At 35.3% G+C, this 24632-nt stretch overlaps 3 protein-coding genes and 1 pseudogene across 3 annotated transcripts; 2 read left to right on the forward strand and 2 right to left on the reverse strand.

Annotated features, from left to right (window-relative positions):
• Window positions 1-486: 486 nt before the first annotated feature.
• On the forward strand, window positions 487-5578 carry LOC126709009 (plant UBX domain-containing protein 8-like). The gene is made up of 11 exons (XM_050409075.1): window positions 487-690; window positions 1670-1740; window positions 1907-2456; window positions 2540-2623; window positions 2700-2815; window positions 3235-3433; window positions 3563-3763; window positions 3868-4032; window positions 4788-4931; window positions 5010-5066; window positions 5290-5578. Exons 1-11 carry the CDS (start codon window positions 607-609, stop codon window positions 5395-5397), a joined length of 1779 nt encoding a protein of 592 aa, XP_050265032.1. The 5' UTR covers window positions 487-606; the 3' UTR covers window positions 5398-5578.
• A 1612-nt stretch (window positions 5579-7190) lies between these two features.
• On the forward strand, window positions 7191-10863 carry LOC126709008 (scarecrow-like protein 28). The gene has a single exon (XM_050409074.1). The coding sequence runs from the start codon at window positions 8399-8401 to the stop codon at window positions 10472-10474; it is 2076 nt and encodes a 691-aa protein (XP_050265031.1). The 5' UTR covers window positions 7191-8398; the 3' UTR covers window positions 10475-10863.
• A 403-nt stretch (window positions 10864-11266) lies between these two features.
• On the reverse strand, window positions 11267-13451 carry LOC126709010 ((S)-N-methylcoclaurine 3'-hydroxylase isozyme 1-like). The gene is made up of 2 exons (XM_050409076.1): window positions 12458-13451; window positions 11267-12016 (listed from the first exon to the last, which is right to left on the reverse strand). Exons 1-2 carry the CDS (start codon window positions 13367-13369, stop codon window positions 11411-11413), a joined length of 1518 nt encoding a protein of 505 aa, XP_050265033.1. The 5' UTR covers window positions 13370-13451; the 3' UTR covers window positions 11267-11410.
• A 4438-nt stretch (window positions 13452-17889) lies between these two features.
• LOC126709011 ((S)-N-methylcoclaurine 3'-hydroxylase isozyme 1-like) lies at window positions 17890-21701 on the reverse strand (annotated as a pseudogene).
• Between the last annotated feature and the right edge of the window lie 2931 nt (window positions 21702-24632).

Raw genomic sequence — 24632 nt, forward strand, 5'->3', positions numbered from 1 at the left:
CTGATTTTTACCCTCCCGCACTCTATCAGCATTTATACTTGTGAAGTGACCATTGCATCAATGATGTGCGGTGATACATTCTTCCATATTTAATAACCGACTCATGGGGGGTGGGTCCCACACTTCCCGTAAAATACCACCTCTATCGTTACACATATATCAACGATTCAACACACCATGTGAATATCGTTACATGTATATCAATGACATAAAATCCTTTTATTTATTTATTTATTTTTTTTCATAGAAGGCTTTCAAAAAAAAGAAAGATTTTTTTTCATAGAAGATTGGTGAAGGTGAGACCACCTCACAAGTTAACAACTAGAAGCACCCAAGCACTTTCAGTCGTTCACGCTTCACCTTACCATATATCTATAACAAGTATTTACTATTTTTCACTACTCATAGTATTATAAACAATTTCCCTTAAAAAAAACATATTAACATTTAAAAAAAAAAAAAAAAAAAAACTCCCACTCTACACACATATATAAAGTTCCTTCCCCTAAAGTACAAGCATTTCCTTTCTTTCTTCTCCAAGAAACCGAAAGAAAATTCCTCACCGAAACAGTAAAAATTCTGAGTTCCGAGAAATTCTTACCTTTAATGGCGACGCCTAATCAGGAAGCAATCGATACCTTCATAAACATCACAGGCGCGACGGAAGCCATCGCTGTTCAAAAACTCGAGGTGGTTTTTTTTTTGTTCCCTATAATTTTGTAAATTGTTTTACCGATGAATTTTTTGGGATTAATTTTGTCAGATATATCGAAATTTATTTTTCTTGAGCTTGGAAAATTCGATTCCCAATTTGACGTATATAAAAGTGTTTGAAAATTTCCGTTAATGTTGAGCCCAGACTTCGATTAGGGTTTCTGTCTGCATTTCGTGGCAATTTAGTTTGTTAATTTGTTTATATTTGACATTTTTGCGTGTTTGTGCGTGTTTATGGTTTATTGGGATGGGATTTTAGTTTGTTTGGGATGGTATGCTATTATCGTTGATGATAATTGACTTGAGGTAGTTTGGTCAATTTTAGGGAGTGGAGCCAGAAAAATATTTGATTGGTTTTGTTTTTAGTATTGGGCTGACCTAGGTGTCCTTGACGAATTTCGTTTTAATGGTGATTTACGCATTTGAGTGTTATTAAAGAAATGGGCTTACGAAAATTTCATATGGTGGAAGATAAAGGAATTAAGGTTTCCTCTAATGGTGTTGGATTTAAATTTGTATTTTCTATGACTTGTTATATTGATATACTCAATAAAATTATGAAGCATAAGCGGTGTTGTACCCAGTGCACGAAGCCCCCACTTTTGTGGGGGTCTGGGTTCTGGGAGAGGTGTTTCATAAACAACCTTACCCCCAAGTGCTTGACCAACATAGTTACAAAGCAACTCAATTAGTGTATGCTGTACTCGAATAATTGTAAATACTTGAAAGTAGGAAACGAAACTTATTCCCACAGCCTGGAATGAGATTTTTAATATATACCCAGCATCATAACAAATGGAGTAATGAGCTCATTCTATCTACTTGTCCTTGGGACACTCTTAGCGGGTTTCTTTTATGTTTTATACGACCAAGTTCTTGACTAACTTTAATTGTTTAGCAATTAAGTTCTTAATTTTTACGTGTCTGCAATATCTGTTATCTTGCTCACAAATAGGAGCATGGCGGCAATCTCAACGAAGCTGTGAATGCACATTTTACTGAAGGAGATAGAAACACACCAGCAAAGTAAGTTATTTTATTTCCTGTTATTTATCATTTCAAAAAGTATCTTTTTTTTGTTAGAAGACAAAAAGTATCAAATTTGGTTCTTCAATAATTACACACTGCATTTTGCAATGATTCATGCTTCCTACCTTAGCATTGACGCCAAAATTCATTCTTTCATGTACAGCATGCATGAAACCTCAGTTGCTGCTCCACAAGATGACTTAATGGATGTCGATGAAATTGAACCACAGGGACCTCGTTTACCACTTCTTTCTGCACCTACAAACACAAATACATATTCTCTTCTTGATCCACACTTCCGTAGAAATATTTTCAATATTGATTCTGATTTTCCAAACCGTGCACCCTTTGTGACGCATCCGAGAGAGGTTAGGCAGATTCCCATAGAGGTAAAAGATAACAATCAGCCAGCCGGTCACTCTGGACCTGCTCCTACCATTGAGGATGTCACTGGAACTGTGCATGCACATGGCCCAGATACTCGTGGGACTGTTATAATTGATGATGAAGACAATGAGGATGTTTCAGCTGCCTCAACTGCACAGCGGGATGAACAAAAGGATGATATTCTAGGTGATAGTTCTCATGACAGAAATATTGGGCCAAGTGCTCCTGAATTTGAGAATTTGCCTGACTATAGTAATGACATAGAAGAAGAAATGGTTCGAGCTGCCATTGAGGCTTCAAGACGAGAGGTTGAGGGTGCACACAATGTATGTGATGCTAACATTCACTGCTCCCAAGCATGGCCTCCATGTTCTCTGTCGGTACTAAATTCATACCTATCTTGACGCAGGAATTAGCTGACCCAGTTCCAACACAAAGCCAATCTCACATGGAGGATGCTGAACTTGCACATGTTGTTTCATTGTCCCTGAAGGTGTGTTCTTTTACACTCTCTCTGTCTTTGAATTTAAAATGGAATCTTGGTCCCCTTTAACTTAGAATGATTTCAGACAGCACAGCAAGAGAAAGCATTGCGCGAGCAAGGAGAAATTGCTGTAGCTTCAAATGTGGGGCCTTCTAAGCCAGCTGAGGTTGAGCTAGGAGAATTTGTTGCATCGAATGGGAGGTATCTGTCCTTTGTTGCTGCTCAGTAGTTGTTCACACACTTCTTTCTTACTTTAGCATAGGCCTCTGTCAGGCTTTCACCCCTTTGCCTATAGGTGGCATTGAAACAATCATTCATTATGTTCCATCAAGAGTGAAAAGTCATTCTTTTAAAGCTTAACTTAAAATTGGCTTTACCTGGAACACTGATTCCAGGTCAAGTTAATTTGGTATTGATGTTAGGTAACCATAGAAAAGGAAAGGACGAAAGAGGGATGAAAGCATCCATTGTCTCATAGGGCAATATATGGTTTCTTGCCCTGACAATGTGTATGGATTCTCTCTCTGCCAGCCACAATGGTGAACCGTTTCTTAATTCATGATATTTGATTTATACTGTTGGGAGGAGGAAATATGATGCGGGTATTGTGATCAATCTAGGTTGGAGCCTGGAAGCTCATCCATCCAAGAGGATGCTGAAGATGTGGAGGAGCAACCTCTTGTCAGGCATAGGTCCCAGCGTGTGTCTTCTGGCTCTGACGATGTTGAAGTAATTGAGGCTAGCCCACCATCAAGTCCTGGACGACATGATGTGGGTAATCATCCACAGCACAATAGAAATGCCTTCCCTTCTGATGAGGTATCTTACTTAATATAACATTGGTTTTACAATTAAACCTCAATAAGAATTCCGGCTTTCAGTTTATATAGTTACTCAAATGTTTTGCTACAACTAGTTTTTGACCCTTTTTTTCCCCCAAAATTGAAGTGGGGAGGGATTTCTTCTGAGGAGCATGATGAAGCAGTCATGCTGGAGGCTGCCATGTTTGGTGGAATTCCTGAAGGGACTGGATATCATTTTGGATATGGACCTCATCAGTTTATGCATGCTGAAAGTCACTATCCCCATCGGATACCTCGTCCTCCATCACCCTCTCTGGCTGCTCAGCGCTTGATACGGGAACAACAGGTTTTACTTTGGGGCCCTGACTATAAATAAAGGTCTGAAATTTGTGCCACCAAAAGCAATGCGATTTAACTTTCAATGGTTCTATGATTGTCTGATGCATGCAGGATGATGAATATCTTGCAGCTTTGCAAGCTGACAGAGAAAAAGAATTGAAGGCCATGGAGGAAGCTGAAGCTCGTCGTTTAGAAGAGGAAGCAGCTAGACAAGCTGCTCGTGAAGAAGAAAGACGAAGAGAGGAAGAATCTCGCAGGAAATTGGAGGAGGAGCAGGTAATGTTATTTATGTTTCGTTAGAGTTTTGTAATACAACTTGGTTTTGGTTGTGTATGTAATTTAGGCAGAGTACATCCATTTTGTTTGTGTCATATATTGGAATAAGCAATATCTGGTATATTTGGTGAACTTAACTAGAAATGTGACAATCTTTTTCTTTTCTTTTCTTTTGTTTTTTTGGTAGACATGTCTATTAATGATACTTGACTGTGGTTACCCTGATATTTGTTTTGTAGGTAAACTGAGATTTGAATTATACTTTATTAAGAGTAACATGATTTTGTCTTTGAAATTAATAATACATTTTATGATTTTTTGTTCTCCTTCATATAGGAAGTGACTGCAGAAGCAAAAGCTTTTAATAAGATAGGAAGTTCTCTGTTTAAGTTGTGGTTTGGGAGGTTATCCTTGTTGATAAATGTTTTTGAATTTAATTTCAATTATGTTAGATAGCAGGAATGTGTTTAGTTTGTCAATACCGCTTTTTTTCTTCCAGATGGTTTAAGGTTGTTATTCATTATGTTGTGCTTACAATTTTCGGATTTTAATGCAATATATGCATACCCTGCTTGTTTGTTCATCAGTACATCCCAGTTTTTTTAAGAAACAAATTACACCTGACTATTGGTTTATACTATTTTCTGGACAGTAAAAAATATGAAGTGATTACTTATATGTAAAAAAAAGACATTGAAGTGAATATTGCTTTCCAAGTTGTTTATTGCTGCGCTGTGTATGATTCTTATTGTTAGGAGTTGGAGAGACAGTTAGCTGCAAAAGAAGCTTCTCTGCCTCAGGAACCAGCATCGGATGATGAAAGTGCTATTACCCTTCTAGTACGGATGCCAGATGGTAGCCGCCGTGGACGCCGATTTCTCAAGTCTGACAAGCTACAGGTAAATTCTGTGATGGCATGATTGTTTTGCTCCATTACTTATCTCTTTGCTGAACATGCATCGTTGTTGGCTTTGCAGTTTCTTTTTGATTTCATAGATGTTGGCAGAGCGGTCAAACCTGGCACTTACAGACTGGTAAGTACACCCTGTACTATAATATATGCCTTTTTGAGTTCTGGGAGTGAACCCTATGCTTTCTAATTACTGCGGTTTATGCTGGATACATGGTTACTTTCTCGTAGTGCCAAATAATGTTCACTACTTGTCTATGTGTGCTGAAATCTTGGAAAATGAATTAAAGATGATTTTATATGAATTGTCACTTATTGTGCGTGTTATAATGTCATTGGTGGTACAGGTGAGGCCATACCCTAGGCGTGCTTTTAGTGATGGGGAGAGTGCCTTGACGCTAAATGAACTTGGGCTGACCAGCAAACAAGAAGCCTTGTTTTTGGAGTTGATTTAGCAAATAAACTCCAAAATTATAGAAAACTAGTCACTTGAATATTTTGTTCTATTAAAATATGAAGTCATACACGAAGTATGGGATTTCATTTTGGTTGTGGTGTTTGGGTGAAATACATGAAATTTGAGGAGATGAACATAATTATTCCTTAACAGAATGGGCAGAAGAACAATCTTTGTCAGTATTTGTCTTCAAAATTGCAGCAGTGGTATGTTCTGTTTTTGCGAGTTACCATGGCTGAGAAGGTTAACTTGTTCAATTGTTTGTGAGCTTTAGATGTTAGAAATATATAGGATGGAATGTGAGTTAATGGTTCTAATCCCATGTAAGGATGATTAAAAAAGAAATAACTAATTTAGTTAAATTGTGGAAAGATTTTAGTTGTACGTCTGGATAGAGACTTGTGACTAAGAAAATGATTTGGGTTTATTAGCCCAACAATCTAGTATTGGGTGGGGCTGTGGTAAGATTGCATGTGCCATGGGGACATATATTCTAAGAGTATGATTTGGGTTTATTAGCCCAACAACAACAAGCTCTTGGTGGGACTGGGTCGGTGATGCTTATTGCTGGATGTGAGCCCAACATCTAGTACATAGACAGACACACACAGTACCGATGCATGGTGCCCCATTTTTATATTCCTTGGGACTTTTTGTTTTTACTAGTTTGAACTAGTATATATATAGTTTTTAATTTTTCCTTTCCCTAAAAGTCTTAAAAGTTAAAAGGTTGAGTGAGAGCTAAATGTAAAAATGGATTGCATTTGGCTTTGGCATTGTCGTCAAAAGGTAATTTGTCATTTTTATTTATTTTCAGTCCTTGTATAACCGTTCGTTTTAAATCTTTGCCAAGTGACAACCCATAATGGCAAATTCTTCAAGCTCACGTGGGCCCGAGCTCAACGGATTAGTGGATTACCACTCTAACACCTATTATTCTTGCATGCTCATCAAATTGGATGAACACTTTCGTCAAAGAACGTTAGCTAGTACTAGTCTATGAGACTATGACCCCTAGTCCTTAGTAGGGCTTAGGCTTTGCTCATATAATGGGTATGGGGTTCCAGAATATTCTTTAAGGCTACTGCAAAATGCAAACTACAATTGGATGACTATTTCTTCTGAGCAATTACTCTGTTTTTTTTTTTTTTTTTTGGTATTAAAGCAATTAATTTTTTTTATTTTTATTTTTATCTTCTCTCCCTTTTTATTTTATAGTTATAATAATGTGAGAAACCGGAAATTTCTGTTAAAACCATCAAAATGTGCTAGATGAGTTTTTTCTTTTATGAAATGTATCTTTATCTTTTATATAGGTTAACTGCTTTATTTGTACCACTACTTAATATCACACTTACACAGATCAGACCCAGACTTCGTGTGTCACGTGTGGGCCAATTAACGTGTGCATTTTTTTATTTTTTATGGTATGAAACTCAATTATTACAATAATATAGATGGTATCAATCCCCTGCCGAAAGTGACGCCGCACAATATAGATGCTTAAAGCGAAGTACAAAAACTCAATTACAACAACAATTACAAAAACAATAAAAAAAAAATATTTTGACAAGAAAAAGAAAAAGAAAAACTGGACCGAAGCTAATTTTGTCAAAACTCACTTTTATAAAAGTTAGGTAAAATCTTTAATGTCGGTTTGTTATCCACCACGTGTCCTTAGCTTATCTTTAGCCATGAAAATCCCCCCTAAAGATTTAAAAAAATAAAAAAATAAAAAAGCCAAACGATGATGTAAACCCAACGGTCAAGTTGGGGGAACAAGCACGTGTGGGCCACGTGACTGACACCAAAGACAGTAAGATACCCCAAAAACACCAACAAGTCTTGAACCCAAAAGAGGAATAAAATTCCAAAAACCCTTACTGTCCGTACACACTAAACACACCTCTCTCTCTCCTCCCCCCAACGGTCATATTTCACCGACAACCCTCCAACGGTCATATAGACTCTCACTCTTCACCGTGTGATCTCTCTATCCAACGGCCACAAAACGAAGTTTCCTCCAACATCCTTTTCACGCAACCATCATTTTTTTCTTTCCTTTTGTCCATCAATGCTGGTAAAATCAAATCAGTAGTCATTTACAAACACAGAAAAAAAAGCAAACGATAGAGACGGCCATGGCAGCGGTAGTGCTACTAGTAGTTATTGCTGTATAGTGGTAGAGTAAGTGTGTAGGATATAGTAGAAGAAAGGTGGGTGTCAGTATATAAAAGCACAGGTGTCTTATTGGTTATGGTTTTTTTGGGTACTGAGTGCTGCTGAGAGGTCTGTATTTGTGCTGTTAATAACTTCTTCTCCTTCTCCATGCATGTTTAAAGGGTCTTTTCGGAGCTTGGAATTCTGGGTTTTGATTCTCATTCTGTTCTAGCTATGGTGTACTTCATGGTTTTTTCAAATGCCGAACTGGGTCTCATAATTTCTCAGGATTTCATCCATGAGCAAGTATGTTTCTATATTTCCCTTCATATTGTGAGTTCCGTTGAGAAGAAAAATCATAGCTTTTCCCAATGAGTTTTTTCTGAACATTTTGGAATCCGATGATCATTTTCTGGTAGGTCTTTAAATTAGTTTATCAATTCTTTCATTCTTTTGGGGGTGGGGTATTTGCATATTCTATACTTGTGTTATTCATCGCATACTCTCATATATATATATTTTATATAGGAACACTCGAATTTGTGAAAGCTTTTGTTTTTCATCGGATTCCTATTGTTTTTATTTCTTAAAAATTCACACACTCACATATAGTCTGTCTCTCTGAATTTCTCTTTTCAAAATATACGCTCAAGAGTTTCATATAGATCCATAGAATTCGTACAGGAAAACAAAAACCCAATTATTTCATTCTTCAAAAAACAAATTTATAGAAACAAAGAGAGATAGTGAGAGAGAAATAGAAAGCAAACACATATAGGGTGAGTGAATTTGAAGTTAACAAAACAAAGAAAAAAAAATAGAGGAAGTTTATAGAGAGGATGTTGGCTGGGTGTTCTAGTTCCACATTGCTGTCACCGAGGCATAGATTGAGGAGTGAAGCACCTGCACAGTTCCAAGCTTGCCATTTCCAGCTCCCTTCAATGAGCACACAGAGATTGGACTTACCATGTACTTTCTCTCGCAAAGACACTTCACGCTCGCAGCCCATTAGGCCGGTTGGGCTCTCAGTTGAGAAGCCAATTGAATCCAAGACCAGCACTTGTTCTCTTAAGCAGAACATCCGGCTTCCTCCTTTGGCTACAAGTGCTCAAACAACCAATGCTCAGACTGCATTTATTGAAGCTGCGAAGAGAGAGATTAAAGATGAGTTTTGGGGGGAGAAAGGAAAGAGCTTGAAGAAGAAGAGGTTTGCGGAGCAAGGATCAGTTGACGAGTCATGCATTAGCAGGGCCAAGAGGAAAAGGGGTAGCAGTGATAATGGGAAAAGCAACGACATTCTTGAAGGTGGAGGTGATAGTTTGAGTTTAGGTCAATTGGGTGCTGGGAACTTTTGGTTTCAACCAAGTTTTGAGGTGTCGCGAAGTTTCACAGGCCTTATTAACCCCCCTCAAGTTCCTTTTACTCTGACATGTTCAGGGGATGAAGAGAGGGTTTGTTATGTGCCTGGTGAAGTGATTCAACAGCCTTTGTCAAACAATCCTTGGGTGAACTCAGTTGTGACTGAGATTACAGTCACAGACCTTGGTGAGAAGGATGGTGAGACAAGCCATGGGCCAGTGAAGGAAGCCTCAGGTTCGAGTACTTCATCAGAGAGCCAAAGCTTGGGCCTTAGGTTACATGAGAATGTCTCAGAACAAGAAGTGGGAAATGGGTCTAATAGGAATCCTTATTCATATGAGGGCAATGAAGTGGAGGCTAGGGAGGGGGAGAACAACAACCAAGTGGAGCACCAGGGGTTTGAGCTTGTCAGCTTACTTACAGCTTGTGTTGAAGCAATTGGAGTAAGGAATACTGCAGCTATTCACCATTTTATAGCTAAATTGGGTGAGCTTGCTTCGCCAAAAGGAAGCCCTATAAGCCGTTTGTCTACTTATTACACTGAAGCTTTAGCAATACGAGTCACAAGGCTTTGGCCTCAATTTTTCCATATTAATGCACCTCGGGAGCTTGATCGGGTGGATGATGAATCTGGAACTGCATTAAGGCTTTTAAACCAGGTGAGCCCAATTCCGAAGTTTCTTCATTTCACTTCAAATGAGATATTGTTGAGGGCTTTTGAAGGGAAAGACAGGGTTCACATTATAGATTTCGATATTAAGCAAGGGCTTCAGTGGCCTAGTTTGTTCCAGAGCTTAGCTTCTAGAACTAATCCTCCAAGCCATGTTAGAATCACGGGTATTGGTGAGTCCAAACAAGAACTAAATGAAACAGGAGATAGGCTTGCTGGATTTGCTGAAGCATTGAACCTGCCTTTCGAGTTTCATCCGGTAGTGGACAGGCTGGAAGATGTGAGGCTGTGGATGCTTCATGTGAAGGAGCAAGAGAGTGTGGCTGTGAATTGTATTTTCCAAATGCACAAGACGCTCTATGATGGAACTGGAGGAGCACTCAGGGACTTTTTGGGACTGATTCGAAGCACAAACCCCACGATAGTCCTTATGGCAGAGCAAGAAGCTGAACACAATGACCCCAGGTTGGAAACAAGAGTTTCCAATTCACTGAAATACTACTCTGCCATATTTGACTCTATTGGTTCTAGCCTTCCCTTGGACAGCTCGGTGAGGCTAAAGATAGAGGAGATATTTGGGCGCGAAATTAGGAACATTGTTGCTTGTGAAGGAAGGGACAGGTTTGAGAGGCATGAGAGGTTTGAGAAGTGGAGGAAGTTGATAGAGCAAGGAGGATTTCGATGCTTGGGAATTACTGAGAGGGAAATGCTTCAGAGCCAAATGCTGTTGAAGATGTACTCTTGTGAGAACTTTAGTGTTAAGAAGCAAGGGCAAGATGGAGTGGCACTTACTTTAGGTTGGCTAGATCAGCCTCTTTACACAGTCTCGGCATGGGCGCCCATTGATGTTGCAGGCAGTTCATCCTCTTATTCCCATCCAACTTGATTGCTGCAGGTTTTCTTTTCTTCATACATTCCATTACATTTCATTCCGTTCTTGCATACAGAAAGGGAGGGATACAGAATTCTTTGTAGGTAGGAAACCTGTCATCATTCTTTCATTCTTTTGTTGCAGATAAGATTGTCAGTCCATAGTGTCAGAATTATTTGTATGAATACAGTAGGTCGATACTGATTTCAGTTGTTGCAGGTCAGATTCCTAGATTTCAGACAAGTATTTGGAGTCAATTTGTGTTTATTCTTTCATTCTTTATGTAAGCTGAAATTCTTTGTTAGTCATTTTTCATTCTATTGTCTTTGTTGGAGGGTTTACTCATGAACCATATGTAGTCAGAAACTGGATTTGTTATATATGATATGATATGATTTCATTGATTTGTGTTTAGTTATAACTTATTCATCAATCCTTCAGCCCATAATAGGTGAATATTTTTCTTTTTACTTATCAAAAAAGAAAAAGAGAGTAGTTTATTGAATTCTAATTAATGGCTCACAAGACCTCTTAAAATGAGTCATTCAGAGAGGCAAGAGACCTGCGCCGGGGGGGGGGGGGGGGGTGTTGTAAAAAGAAATATTGTAGAAGTGAAAATGTGATACAAAAATTATTCACATAATAGCTGCTGATGGGAATTATTTGGGCAGTATATTAGCATTGTTTGCAGTGCGGCTTCAGACCTGTTCTTTATTAGTATACAAGAACTATGGGCTTAGATCTCATGAGGTGGTGCAATAAGGCAATCTCATTAAAACCAGCAACTAATTTTTAACTTTAAAGCACTGGAAACAAAATAAACCAGCTTTATATAGATAAAGCCAAATAAAAACTTAGTAACATATGACCCGAATCACATAGACTACATGTTTATTACCAGAAACTAAGTTGAGAGTACACATGATGAGGAAACTGGAATGATAGTTTTCTTTACTTTCTAACTTTTGGAATGAGGTATAAAGGCTGTTCTTTCTTCAAAGTTACACCAAATTTCTCGCTCATGTCTAGCTTCTCAGGATCATATCCATGAGGAAGAGACCAATCAAAGAAGTGAATTAATGAAGCAAGAACTAAGGGTACTACTTTCGCAGCCATTGGTAGACCAGGGCAGATTCTCCTTCCTGCACTGAAGGGTAAAAATTCAAAATCGTTCCCTTTGAAATCCAGTGCTGAGTTGAGGAAGCGCTCTGGTTTGAACACTAAAGGGTCTTCCCAGTACAGGGGGTCCCGTCCAATTGCCCAAACATTCACTAGAACTTGAGAATCCTTTGGAATAGTGTAGCTTGTCACTTGGTATGATTCAATAGCACGGTGAGGTAGTAGTAGTGGTGCAGGAGGGTGCAGCCTAAGCGTTTCTTTAACAGATGCCTGTAGATAGTTTAGCTGAGGAAGGTGGAATTCCTTTACCACATCTTGTTTGATTTCTCTCACAAGTTCTTCTCGAACTTTTTTCATGGATTCTAGATTCTTTATTAGTTCTGCCATTGCCCATACAATTGTTGAACTACTAGTTTCTGTACCAGCAGAGAAGAGCTCCTGCATACATGATAAAAATGCTATCTCAAGAACAAGCATGCTTATAAATTGGTCTGTCAAATGCCTAATTATGATATTGACCATATAAGTAAAATGCCTAATTATGATATTGACCGTATAAAGTCCCTAAATTATGTGCACTCTAACAAACAAATTGGAGAAGATGTTAAAATAGAGACCAAAATCAAGGACTCAATGTTTCCTGATACTTGGAAGTGGGAGAAGGTATCTCAAGAACCTTGCTTATGCATCCTCCCTCTGAGCCAAATACTATTTTCTATCAGCTTGCCTAACTTGAATCAAGTTTGTTCATCTCCTAATTTCACACACACACACACACACAGACAGATATATATATATATATATAGAGAGAGAGAGAGAGAGAGAGAGATCAAACCCCACACACACACACATATATATATATAGAGAGAGAAATCAAACCAGGAGCAATTGATTGATTTGCTTGTCTGTAAAATTATTGTCAATCATAACATCCAAGAAGTCTTGTTCTTGCAAAACAACACTTCCTTTTCTTTCTCTTCTTTCTTTGATGATATCTGCCCATGCAAAACTGATACTCCCAATTAAGTCCAGGATCTTCTTTTTTTGACCTTGAAGATCAAATCTACCTAAAATTGGAAAAAGGTCGGATACATCTGGGGCAGAAATCACCTCCATGAGTTTCCTTATGAGTCCCTTCAACCCTCCACCCACACTTTCATCCTTCAAGCTGATAAAATCTCTAGATAAAAGAACATTACTTAACATGTTAAACACAGTAGCAAATATCACTTCTCCAATATTGACCACCTTACCTTCCATTGTGCCTAATAGTTCCACCATGTCCATCACCTTTTTCTCTTGTAAACATGCTTGAGACTCCAAGGCTTTGCCTGAGAACAGTTCAGCTCGGCAGAGAGTACGTAAAAACTTCCATCGACCACTGCACTCAAGCGACCATCCAAGTGATAGATTGTTGAGTTCTGAGCTCATGTATGCGAACACACTAGGAACATGGCGGCCAGATAAGACTCTATCATGTGTCTTGAGAATTTCCTTGGCAACAACAGGTGATGATCCCACTACCATGAGTGTAGTTCCAAGCCTCAATGAGATGAGTGGACCATAGTTTAGTGCAAGTTGGGTTAGAGTGACATGAGGCTTCTTTCCCAGTTGGAGAATGTTGCCAATGATTGGCCATGGATATGGACCTGGAGGAACTAGTGGGGACTTGAGTGGTGAAGATAAAATTTTGAAATGCCTAAGGATGAAAAAGAGGAGAGGCAAGAGAAGAAGTATAGGAATCAAAACAAGCATTTCTTCTGTGCGACTTGTCTGAGCCATGTTTTCCATGAACCAGAGCTGGTTTTTGCAATTAAAAAAGTGGTTTCCGATACTGATGAGGCAGGAATGGGAGTCAGTGTGCGATATTTCTCTCAACCACTACATAATAAATTAAAAAAAAAAAAAAAAATTGACCCGGTGATCTAGATGTTGATGTCAATCCAAAAATGCAAGTTGATTGACTACCAATAGTGGAAGTTTTTTTTTTTTTTTTTCAGCAAAAAAAAAAAAAAAAATAGTGGAAGTTTTGTGTGGAAATGTGGATATTATTTCAATTTCTCAGTTTAACACTGTAGCACCATTTTTATTGTTCAGGTCAACATATCTGAAATTTTTATTCTTTATTTATTTATTTTTTCCCTTAAAGTTGTGAAATTTTTATTCAGCCTAGTAGGACTTGGGTCTTAACGGGTTTTCCCTTGGAATATAAACTTTGTCAAACCAAACCAGAACAAATTAGACCAGCACGAATGGAGTTGGAAATTTTCACATAATGGCAAAAGAGAAGCCTTAACCCGGAACTGGGCTTCCTTTGAATATAAACATATTCATCATCCAGCCCATCCTAAAGCGTGGATGCACAACATGCATGTTGCTGTAGAGACTTGTTCCTGTTTATACATATATTTAGGTTCCTAACTTAGGTTCTTCAATTCAATTTAACCATGTGGCTGTGGCTATATCGATCAATGAAATGCATTGTTAAATTCAGTAGTTATTGAAAAAAGATAACACTTAAAAAAAAAAAAAAAAGTGTTTTAATCAATACAATCATGTGGTTGGATTAGTGGTGGCGCCACATTGCTTATGGGGTTCAAATGAATCTCGACTTTTGACCAAAAAAAAATTGTACAATATATAATTTATTTATTTTTTTGTGATTTTTTATTTTGACCCACTAAAAATAAAACTTTAAACCTTGAGCCCAACAACGAACCAATTCAACACTAACCTTTATCTTGACATTTTTAGACCAAAAAAAAAAAAAAAAAAAACCCAACAACAAACTAATTTGATCTAAAATCTAGAAGAAAAAAAAGGTCCAACAACAAAAATTAGTAATTTATTTATCTTAAATCTTAAAAAAAAAAAAAAAATTAAGTGGGTAGTATAGTGTAAACACTTAAAGACAATTAAGTGTGAGGTAATAGAAGTAAGGCGTGGGACAGAGGGGAGTGATGACAATTTTTTTTTTAATGATTGTATTGTTTTATTGAATTCTTAATAGAGTAATGCAAAAAAACACAAAAAAAATTCTTCTTAATGAATTACAAAAACCAATAAGTTGCCAAAGTTGAGTTGAATTATTAAATAAAAGAATTGAAAAGAGTAAAAACAATAACTAATAAATAATAAATTAATTATTCTAAGAAATAATAATTAAAAATCACTTAGCAACAATAATTAATAACGTATTACAGTAAGAGACAATAGATGATTTCTAAGATTTAATCTTATCAACAATAATTAATATCTTCATTATAATAAGAAGAAATATGTCCAATGAACTTATAGTTTATCATTTATTCTCTTACTAAATTTCTGATAAGGAAATCAATGTATCACAAGATTTATATCCTACCTAAGATTTATCTTCTAACAGAACTTTTGTTAACTTGAAAAATCTTCCTTTGGATTATAGGTTACAAGAAAATATCTAATCTTATCTTCACTATTGATTAAGATGAAATAAGAAAAAATTATCTATAGAGAAGTTCTTGTCAACTTCTTCAACACAAATTTAATTGACCCCCCTGAAAACTATTCCTAGAACCGTCACATGGTTGGATTCAATTGAGAAACTCTTGTCAACTTCTTCAACACAAATTTATGTTCCACCAACGCCACACCATCAATTAAATTTTTTTTCCCTTGTCTTAAACTTTGGTTACTTTATAAGGAATAAAAATAGGATGTAGCATAATGTGATTGGTGGAATATAAAATGGGACACTTATTTTGTGATAAAGAATTTTTATTCTTTGATTTATGATGGAGAAATATTAATACTTAAACCAAAGTCATATATCCCTTAACCATATCATTTGAGCCAAATTTAGGAATGTAAAAAATGTAAGCATTATTCAATCACAATAAAAACTAAAAGCTCTAGAGTTTGAAGTTATTAGAAATCTATTCATCCAATTTGAAGAAGAGTAGATCAAATTTTATTAACTCATGACATCATCAATGTTTATACAAAAATTATCTAGAGCTATTTTGTAATCTATTTAAATTTATTGATGATGTAATAAAATCTAATATACTTGTCACAATGAATAGATGAATGTGACAAAGCCAGTGCAACTGGCAATAAATGGAGTAAACGAGGACGAGATTGTTGTTTGTGCTACAAACCCATCACCGAAATCCATTGCTTCTAAGATAATTGATCAACTTCCATTTTCACTTCTCTGCAAACCACATTCATTGGTTCACCTTTTTACACAATCTCCGCATGGGCACCCATTGATGTTGCAATCAGTTTATCCTCTTATTCCCAGCCAACTTGATTGCTGCAGCTTTTCTTTTCTTCATACATCCCGTTCTTGATTTCAGTTGTTGCAGCTCAGATTCCCCGTTAGGTAAGAGATTTCTAATAACGTTGTTTAAGTGTTGTGGCAATACGTGTGAGTGAAAAAGCGTCATGGAAATGTGTTATGGTACTGTTTAATCAACGAAAACTTTTGTTTAAACAACATTACCAAATAGGCCTAGATTCCAGACGCTAGTAGTTGGAGTCAATTTGTGTTTATTCTTTAATTTTTTATGTAAGCTGAAATTCTTTGTCAGTCATTTTCCATTCTATTGTCTTTGTTGGACTTGGAGGGTTACTCATGAACCATGTATGTAGTCGGAAACTGGGTTGTTATATATGATATGATTTCATTGATTTGTGTTTAGTTACTTATTATTCTTCAATCCACCGTCGTTAATAGGTGAATATTTTTCTTTTTAATTATCAAAAAAAAAAAAAAAAAAAAATACAATCAGTATTCAATGGCTATGTGCTATCTGGGTTTGAGTTAGTTTGATGTTACATGAGGTTCAAGATTGTTTGCAGTTCAGTTTCTGAATTCTACCTAATGGCTATGGTTCTCACAAGACCTCTTAAAATGAGTATTTTAGATAGACAAGAGGGGGAGTAAAAGGAAAATTATATTAGTGAAAATGTGATGCAAAATTCATTCACATTATACATAGTCTATCCAATAGCATAATAGGTGCTGATGGGAATTATTTTAGCAGTATATTAGCATTGTTCGCAGCGCAGCTTCAGACCTGTTTTTAGTATACAAGAACTATGGGCATAAGGATCTCATGAGTAGGGCTGTAAGCGAGCCGAACTTTGTCAAGTAACGCATGTTTAAGCTTGGCTCAAACTCGTGACAAGCCTAAAAATAGTGTTTGAGCTTGAGGTCATTGGAAAGCCAAAAAGTTTGAGCTTGGCTTGGCTTGATTAATTAGTCAAGCCAAGCTCAAGCTTAATATCAAGCTCAAACTTGAGCTCAAGTCAAGTTTTTGATATTGAGATCTAAAAAAATTACATTATTAAATGCTTAAATCTCTAAAATTAAGAAAAAAAATAATAATAGCATACTCATTTTATCATGCATCTAGTCCTACTAATGATTAACTATTATTCAAATTAAAATTTTACATAATTAAATTCATTCATTTATCATTCCTTGTCTATAGCTTCATAAATTGTTTAAAATACAATTTTTACATTCACGTTAGATGGTGATAAACTAGAAAAATATTTGTTTGTAACTATTATGAATGAGAAAATATTAACATGTTTTATAACTTTACTTTAGATGATTGATAGTTAGGGAATGATCATATGTGGCCCACTTAATTAATTAATTTATTTCTAAATGTAACTATAGTCTAAAATGGTTTTTGGTCAATTTAGAGGGAAAGAAAAAAGGGTTTAACTTATCTCCAGTACTTTTTTAACTGAAGATCCCCTTTTGTTTTAAATACTAAATAGTAAGGGGTAGTGAGCTTTAATTTTCACATTTTATTTAGTTAATAGATGATGTGGTAGTTTCTCATTAAAATAAAAGAAGACTCTAGTTAAAAAAGTACTGCAGGTAAGCCAAACCCAAATTAAGGTAATGGGTAGTGGTCCCATGTTGGTCATGTCATTATTAAGATATGTGTAATGAGTATATTTAGTTAACACATATAAACTTATAAATGAGTCTTTTCTTGAATTGTTATGTATCAAGCTTAATAGCTCACAAGCTTGTTTATGAACATATTTTTTTGCTTGGGCTTAGCTTGTATATTAAACGAGCCTAAAACTAAGGCTCAAGTTTGATTTACTATATAAACAAACAAATAGGAACAAACTCTTTATTGAGCCGAGTCCGAGTTGTTCATAATCGGCTTGGTTCATTTACAGCCTTATATGAGGTGGTGCATTAAGGTAATCACATTGAAAACCTAAATTAATTTTCAACTTTTAAAGAACTCGAAACAAAATAAACCAGCTTTATAAAGATACAGTCAAATGATAACTTAGTAACATATGACCCAAGTCATATAGACTACATGTTTATTACCAGAGAAAGTTGAAGAGTACACATGATGAGGAAACTGGAATGATAGTTTTCTTTACTTTCTAACTTTAGGAATGAGGTATAAAGGCTGTTCTTTCTGCAAAGTTACACCAAATTTCTCACTCATGTCTAGTTTTTTAGGATCATATCCATGAGGAAGAGACCAATCAAAGAAGTGAATTAATGAAGCAAGAACTAAAGGTACTACTTTCGTAGCCATTGGTAGACCAGGGTAGATTCTCCTTCCTGCACTGAAAGGTAAAAATTCAAAATCGTTCCCTTTGAAATCCAGAGCTGAGTTGAGGAAGCGCTCTGGTTTGAACACTGAAGGGTCTTCCCAGTACATGGGGTCTCGCCCAATTGCCCAAACATTCACTAGAACTTGAGAATCCTTTGGAATAGTGTAGCTTGTCACTTGGTATGATTCAATGGCACGGTGAGGTAGTAGTAATGGTGCAGGAGGGTGCAACCTAAGGGTTTCTTTAACAGATGCCTGTAGATAGTTTAGCTGAGGTAGATGGAATTCCTTTACCACATCTTGTTTGATTTCTCTCGCAAGTTCTTCTTGAACTTTTTTCATGGATTCTGGATTCTTAATTAGTTCTGCCATTGCCCATTCAATTGTTGAACTACTAGTGTCTGTACCAGCAGAAAAGAGCTCCTGCCAATACATGATAAAATTAAGTGCTATCTCTAGAATATATGTATGCTTATCAATTGGTTTGTCAATGCAAATAAAGAAGCAAAGCTAGTGAATAACCTAGCAGAGACTCAAGAAAGAGAACAAAGTATAATGCCTAGTTAATTATGATATTGACCATAAATAATCCTTAAATTATGTGCACGGTAATAAATAACGGGTTATTATTGGATACTTTGAAAGTATATTCTCTTCCTCTCACATAGGAATGAGTCTTACCTACCACGGTGCCCACCTCCATACGAACGAGAGAGGAAATATCTCCCAAACTAGCTAATAAATTTCCACAAACAAATTAGAAAAGGCAAAAGGTTGGCTAAGAAAGAGACCAAAATCAAGGACTTAATGTGTCCTGATACTTGGAAGAGCTGGCGAAGTCGGTGGGTATTAAAAGCATTTTACTATTTTGCCCCCTCTGAAACTAATGAATTCACTTCTATAAAATAAAGCAACTTAGGGGGTGTTTGGTATATGCACTTAAAAACATGTGTTTTGTTGTTTGAAAACATGTGTGGAAATACGTGTGAGTAAAAAAATGTGTAAAAATACGTGTAATGTTGTTTAAAAACTGAAAATATGTGTTTGAGTTGCCATACCAAACATGGCCTTAGCAACCACATTTTGTCTTTTCCTAAACAAATGATGGTGATCTGTGGGTCTCACATAAAGATATATTTTTTTCATATAAAAAAAAAAGTGTTTGTGTTGACTTTACTCTCTTTCGTGGAAGTATTAGCAGGGCCCACAATATAATTATAAAAAAATTACTCCCTCCGTCCCACTTTGTTTGTCCTGTTTGAAAAGTCAAATTTTTTAAGGGAATATCATTTATTATCTTGTCTATCTTTTAAAAATGTATAAGTTTCCAAAATTACCCTTAAATAAATTTATCAAAAAATTAAATTATTAATAAAATAGGGGTATAATAGGAACATTAGTAAATTAATGACTTTTATTTTTAGAAATAGGACAATATTTTGGGACATCTCAAAATGGAATAAAGGACAAACAAAGTGGGACGGAGGGAGTACTATATTTTTGAGGTAATTATTGGATATTCTTGGAGTACCATAAATGTATACTTCTCACTCTCACATAATTGTGGGTCTCACTAATTAAATTTATGGTGGGATTCACAATTCATGTGAGAGGGGGGAGTACGCATTTATTATACTTCCGGAGTATTCAATAATTTTCCATATTTTTGTATACAAGAATAAAACGTTACTAAAACACTCATTTTAAAATTTCAGTAAAAAAAAAAAAAAAACACGTTTTGGCTCAAGAAAGTGGAAATAAACGCACACTTAAGTCTATTATCACAATAAATTTCACATTTTTTGTCACAACTTGCCCACGTGGCGAGTTGTAAATAGTGAAAATAAAATGGTGGGTCCATGATTCTACCACTTACTAGTTGCCGCATGACAAAGTTGTAGTAAAATTGTGAAACTAGTTGTGGTACTAGGCTTACTATGTATACAAACACTAATTTTAAGCACACAACTTTTTTCACAAACAAGTTTCACAATTGTTAAAGTAGTTAATTGTGAATAGTGAACACAACTAATACTCATAAGTCTATTATTTTTTTTCCATCACTCATAGTCAACCACTCCAACAATAGTGAATTTTATTCTGAAAAAAGTTAGAACTATAGCATTATTGAGCACTTAAAATCTACAAATTTTAAAGTTTCTGCTGACATTTCTCTTTCATCTCTCGAAGTTTTTGTATAAACTCAAAATTTAGCTACTTAAAATAAGAGTGGAAGAAGAGTAGAATTCTACGTATTTTTTTAAAAGCATTCAAGAAAGTGAGATATGTATACAACTTTACATGTATATTGCTATATTCTTTAACATTTTCATATTGATTTTTTTAGTTATTTTCATTATATTTTGAGGATTCAAATTACATATTTAAACTTTACGTACTTAAATTATGCTCTTAATTTGATTATGTTTGATTTCTTTATTTTGATAATATGAAATATGTATTATGGACACAATTACATAAACACATAGTTTATATATATATATATATATATATATATATATATATAAAGAGAGAGAGAGAGAGAGAGAGAGAGAGAGAGAGAGATCAAACCAGGAGCAATTGATTGATTTGCTTGTCTGTAAAATTATTGTCAATCATAACATCCAGGAAGTCTTGTTCTTGCAGAACAATACTTCCTTCTCTCTCTCTTCTTTCTTTGATGATATCTGCCCATGTAAAACTGATCCTCCCAATTAAATCCAGGGTCTTCTTTGTTTGACCTTGAAGATCAAATCCACCTAAAATTGGAAAAAAATCGGATACATTTGGGGCAGAACACACCTCCATGAGTTTCCTTATGAGTTCCTTCAACCCCCCCACCCACACTTTCATCCTTCAAGCTGATAAAATCACTTGATAAAAGAACATTACTTAACATGTTAAACACAGTAGCAAATATCACTTCTCCAATATTGACCACCTTACCTTCCATTGTGCCTAATAGTTCCATCATTTCCTTCACCTTTTTCTCTTGTAAACATGCTTGAGACTCCAAGGCTTTGCCTGAGAACAGTTCCGCTCGGCAAAGAGTACGTAAAAACTTCCATCGACCACTGCACTCAAGAGACCATCCAAGTGATAAATTGTCGAGTTCTGAACTCATGTATGAGAACACATTAGGAACATGGCGGCCGGATAAGACTCTATCATGTGTCTTGAGAATTTCCTTGGCAACATCAGGTGATGATCCCACTACCATGAGTTTAGTTCCAAGCCTTAATGAGATGAGTGGACCATAGTTTTTTGCAAGTTGGGTTAGAGTGACGTGGGGCTTGTTTCCCAGTTGGAGAATGTTGCCTATGATTGGCCATGGATATGGACCTGGTGGAACTAGTGGGGACTTGAATGGCGAAGATAAAATTTTGAAATGCCTGAGGATGAGAAAAACGAGAGGTAGAAGAAGTATAGGAATCAAAACAATGCTTCCTTCTGTGCCACTTGTTTGAGCCATGTTTTTCATGAACCAGAGCTGGTTTTCGCAATCAAAAAAGTGGTTTCTGTGTTAGCTAATAACTGATGAGGCAGAAATGGGGGTCAACATGTAATATTCCTCTCAACCACTCCATAATTAAAAAAAAATTTACCACGTGGTCTAGATGTTGACGTTGATGTCTGTCCCGAAATGCATGTTAATTGACTATCAATTAGGCCGCCTTCCATCATGCCAACTAGGAACGACCCAGAATTTGAAGTTAGGAGGGCAAAGTATGCGTAAAAAATCAAATTTCAAGTAAGTATTTATATAATTAGTGGCAAAGTCAAAAATGTTTTATAGGAGGTCAAGCCAAAGATAATAAAAATTTTTAACTTTAAAAAAAAATCATGACAAAAAAATACTTTATTCTACAAAATTAATAAAAAGTCTATAAGAATGAGTAAATGTCTTAATTTAATTGCTCAAGCAAATACTATTATTATAGAAACATTATTAATTTAAAATATAAGAGAATACTAAGTATTTTTAATACACACACGGGGAGAGAGAAGAAGGTTTTTTAAAGAGGTTTAAAACTTGTGTTGTGTATGAAAGAGATAGATCATTTTGGATCTATACCACTATAAGTTTCTTCAAAAAACTTTCTCCGGTCCCTTCTCCCCGTGTGTGTGTGTTAAAAATACTTAGTATTTTCAAAAGAAAAAACAATGGGTTAATCCCACATTGGAAAATGAGTATGAGTTAAAGAGATTTAAAGGCTGTATTGTGTATCCAAGAATTAGACTCTTTTGGATATACACCACTGTAAGTTTTTTAAAAAACTTTCTCCCCTCTCCCCGTGTGTGTGTTAAAAATACTTAGTATTCTAAAAAAAAAAAAAAAAAAGGAAAACTCTTCTTTTACATTGTACATATAATGTAAAAATGGCAAATATTGTATACATTTGTAAAAAATATACAAAATTTACCATTTCTTTACAAATATGTACAATATTTATTACTTTTTGTATGTCTATCATGTAAGTTTACATTGAAATTGCAATGTAGACATAAAAATTACGTTGAATATAAAGCAAATTGATGATTACTCACAAGTTAACAATATAGCTACTAGTCCTCTACAGTACTACACAGTGATCTTATTTTGCTTGATTGAACTACACATATCAACATATCAACCCATATTCATTAATGAAACATATCAATGCTTGCTCACTCCTAAGTGCAGGAGATTGTAGCAATATAATTCTCAGAGTACTGCGGTCAAACCACAAGGAGCAGAGTAAATTCAAAGACAATGTAATTAAAAAAAAAAAAAAAAACTTTTGGTGAAGATGAAGAACAATTTTTGCTTGGTAATTGTAAACAAGAATAACAGTAATAACCGATTTAAGTCAATAATGTAAATACTAGGGTATCGGGGTGTTTCCCTATATCAATATGAAATTCTTTGTGATCTAAGAAAATATATATTTCATAATTAATTGTTCTTATACAATTAAATACTTATGATTCAGTTGAACTGAGATAATTCAAGAATGCATGATAACCTTGATTAATAATGCAGTTAGAATAGTTTTCAGAAAAACCCATTTACTTTAAAACGTGATCTCTATTTGAAACTATTAGAAATTCATCTAAGTAATAAGAAAAATATGATTGAACTTATTGAAGGCATGGAAGAACTAATACATCAAAAGAAATCTAATTGAACAATCAAATATGTTACTGTCTAAAATCTTAGAGAGAATCACATTGAATATTCATACCGTATAGAAGAAACATATCCCCTAGCCCTAGCAAAGAGTTTAGGCTGCCATTAAAGAAAGGAAAATACAAGGTTTTCTCTCCAAAATTCGTTCTACCCAGCCTCCCTTCCAAACCCTAGCGTAAAAAGTGTCAAAAGAAAATAATACTTTTACTATTTTAATTTTCGTTCAGGTTTATAGCAGTTACTTGTGAGTTAATTTCGGCCTTCAAAAATTGAGAATTTCGAAAAACTTAAAACTGGAAAGTTGTAGATATTTAAGTCATGGTTCCAACCAATCTGGCTTTGTGTCAATTGGATTTTTGAGGAGAGAGATACGCCTAAAATACTGATCAGTGCTCAAATCAGATTTTTCCTTTTCAGATTTTGCCTCTTTGATTTCTTTTCTTATTTAAAGCTTCCAATCATGATAGACGATTTAAGCACTCCGGCTGCACCTCCTTAGACATTTAAGTATGGTCATTTAGCTTCACTTTAATTCTAGTTTGGCCTCCATTCTCTCACAAATTCCTGTAAACTCATCTTTCTCACATAATTTCCTGAAAGTAAAAAATTACACAAAATGAATAGCATTTTATTCAAGAAATTATGTAAAGATAAATAATAGGGACTAATGCAAATCATGGCTTAATTATACAAATTAAGCATACATTTTAAGGAGATAATGCCCACATAAATATATAGCAAATATACATTTTAAGGTGTTATCAATCAATTAATAAAATAATAATATAATTAACAATCCTATTTTATATTACTGTTTTATTAGTTACTATAGTTTTCCATCACTTTACCAAAACAAAGAGCAATTGAGTCTTAAACTTAAAGTGAACACATTTGAATATACAAATAGAGAGAGGGATTCAAAGAGAGATAAATACAATAGTGGAGCCGTAGAGGGCCTCGAGGCTAGATTTGTGCCGATCGTCCCTAGTTGGCTAGTCAAATCTTCAACTTGATGGAGCTCTTTGCAGCAAGCGGCGATGGGAGGAGGATGGGATTGTTTGTTTGAATTATATATATATATATATATATAGATGAGTTTTTTCTTTTTCAACTTTTATTAGGAGGAGTCTTGAATCTCTTGATTTAAGAGTCCTAAATAGAAAATATTTGGTTTATTTTTTCTATTTATCCCTTTGTGATTGTTTGAATTTATTAAAATTATTTTGTTGCTTATTTTGGAGGAGCTATGGGTCAACAACTCAATGAATGGCCAAATTATTTTTATTATTCTGTG

This window comes from Quercus robur, chromosome 12 (genome assembly GCF_932294415.1).
Source record: "Quercus robur chromosome 12, dhQueRobu3.1, whole genome shotgun sequence".
NCBI lineage: Eukaryota > Viridiplantae > Streptophyta > Magnoliopsida > Fagales > Fagaceae > Quercus > Quercus robur.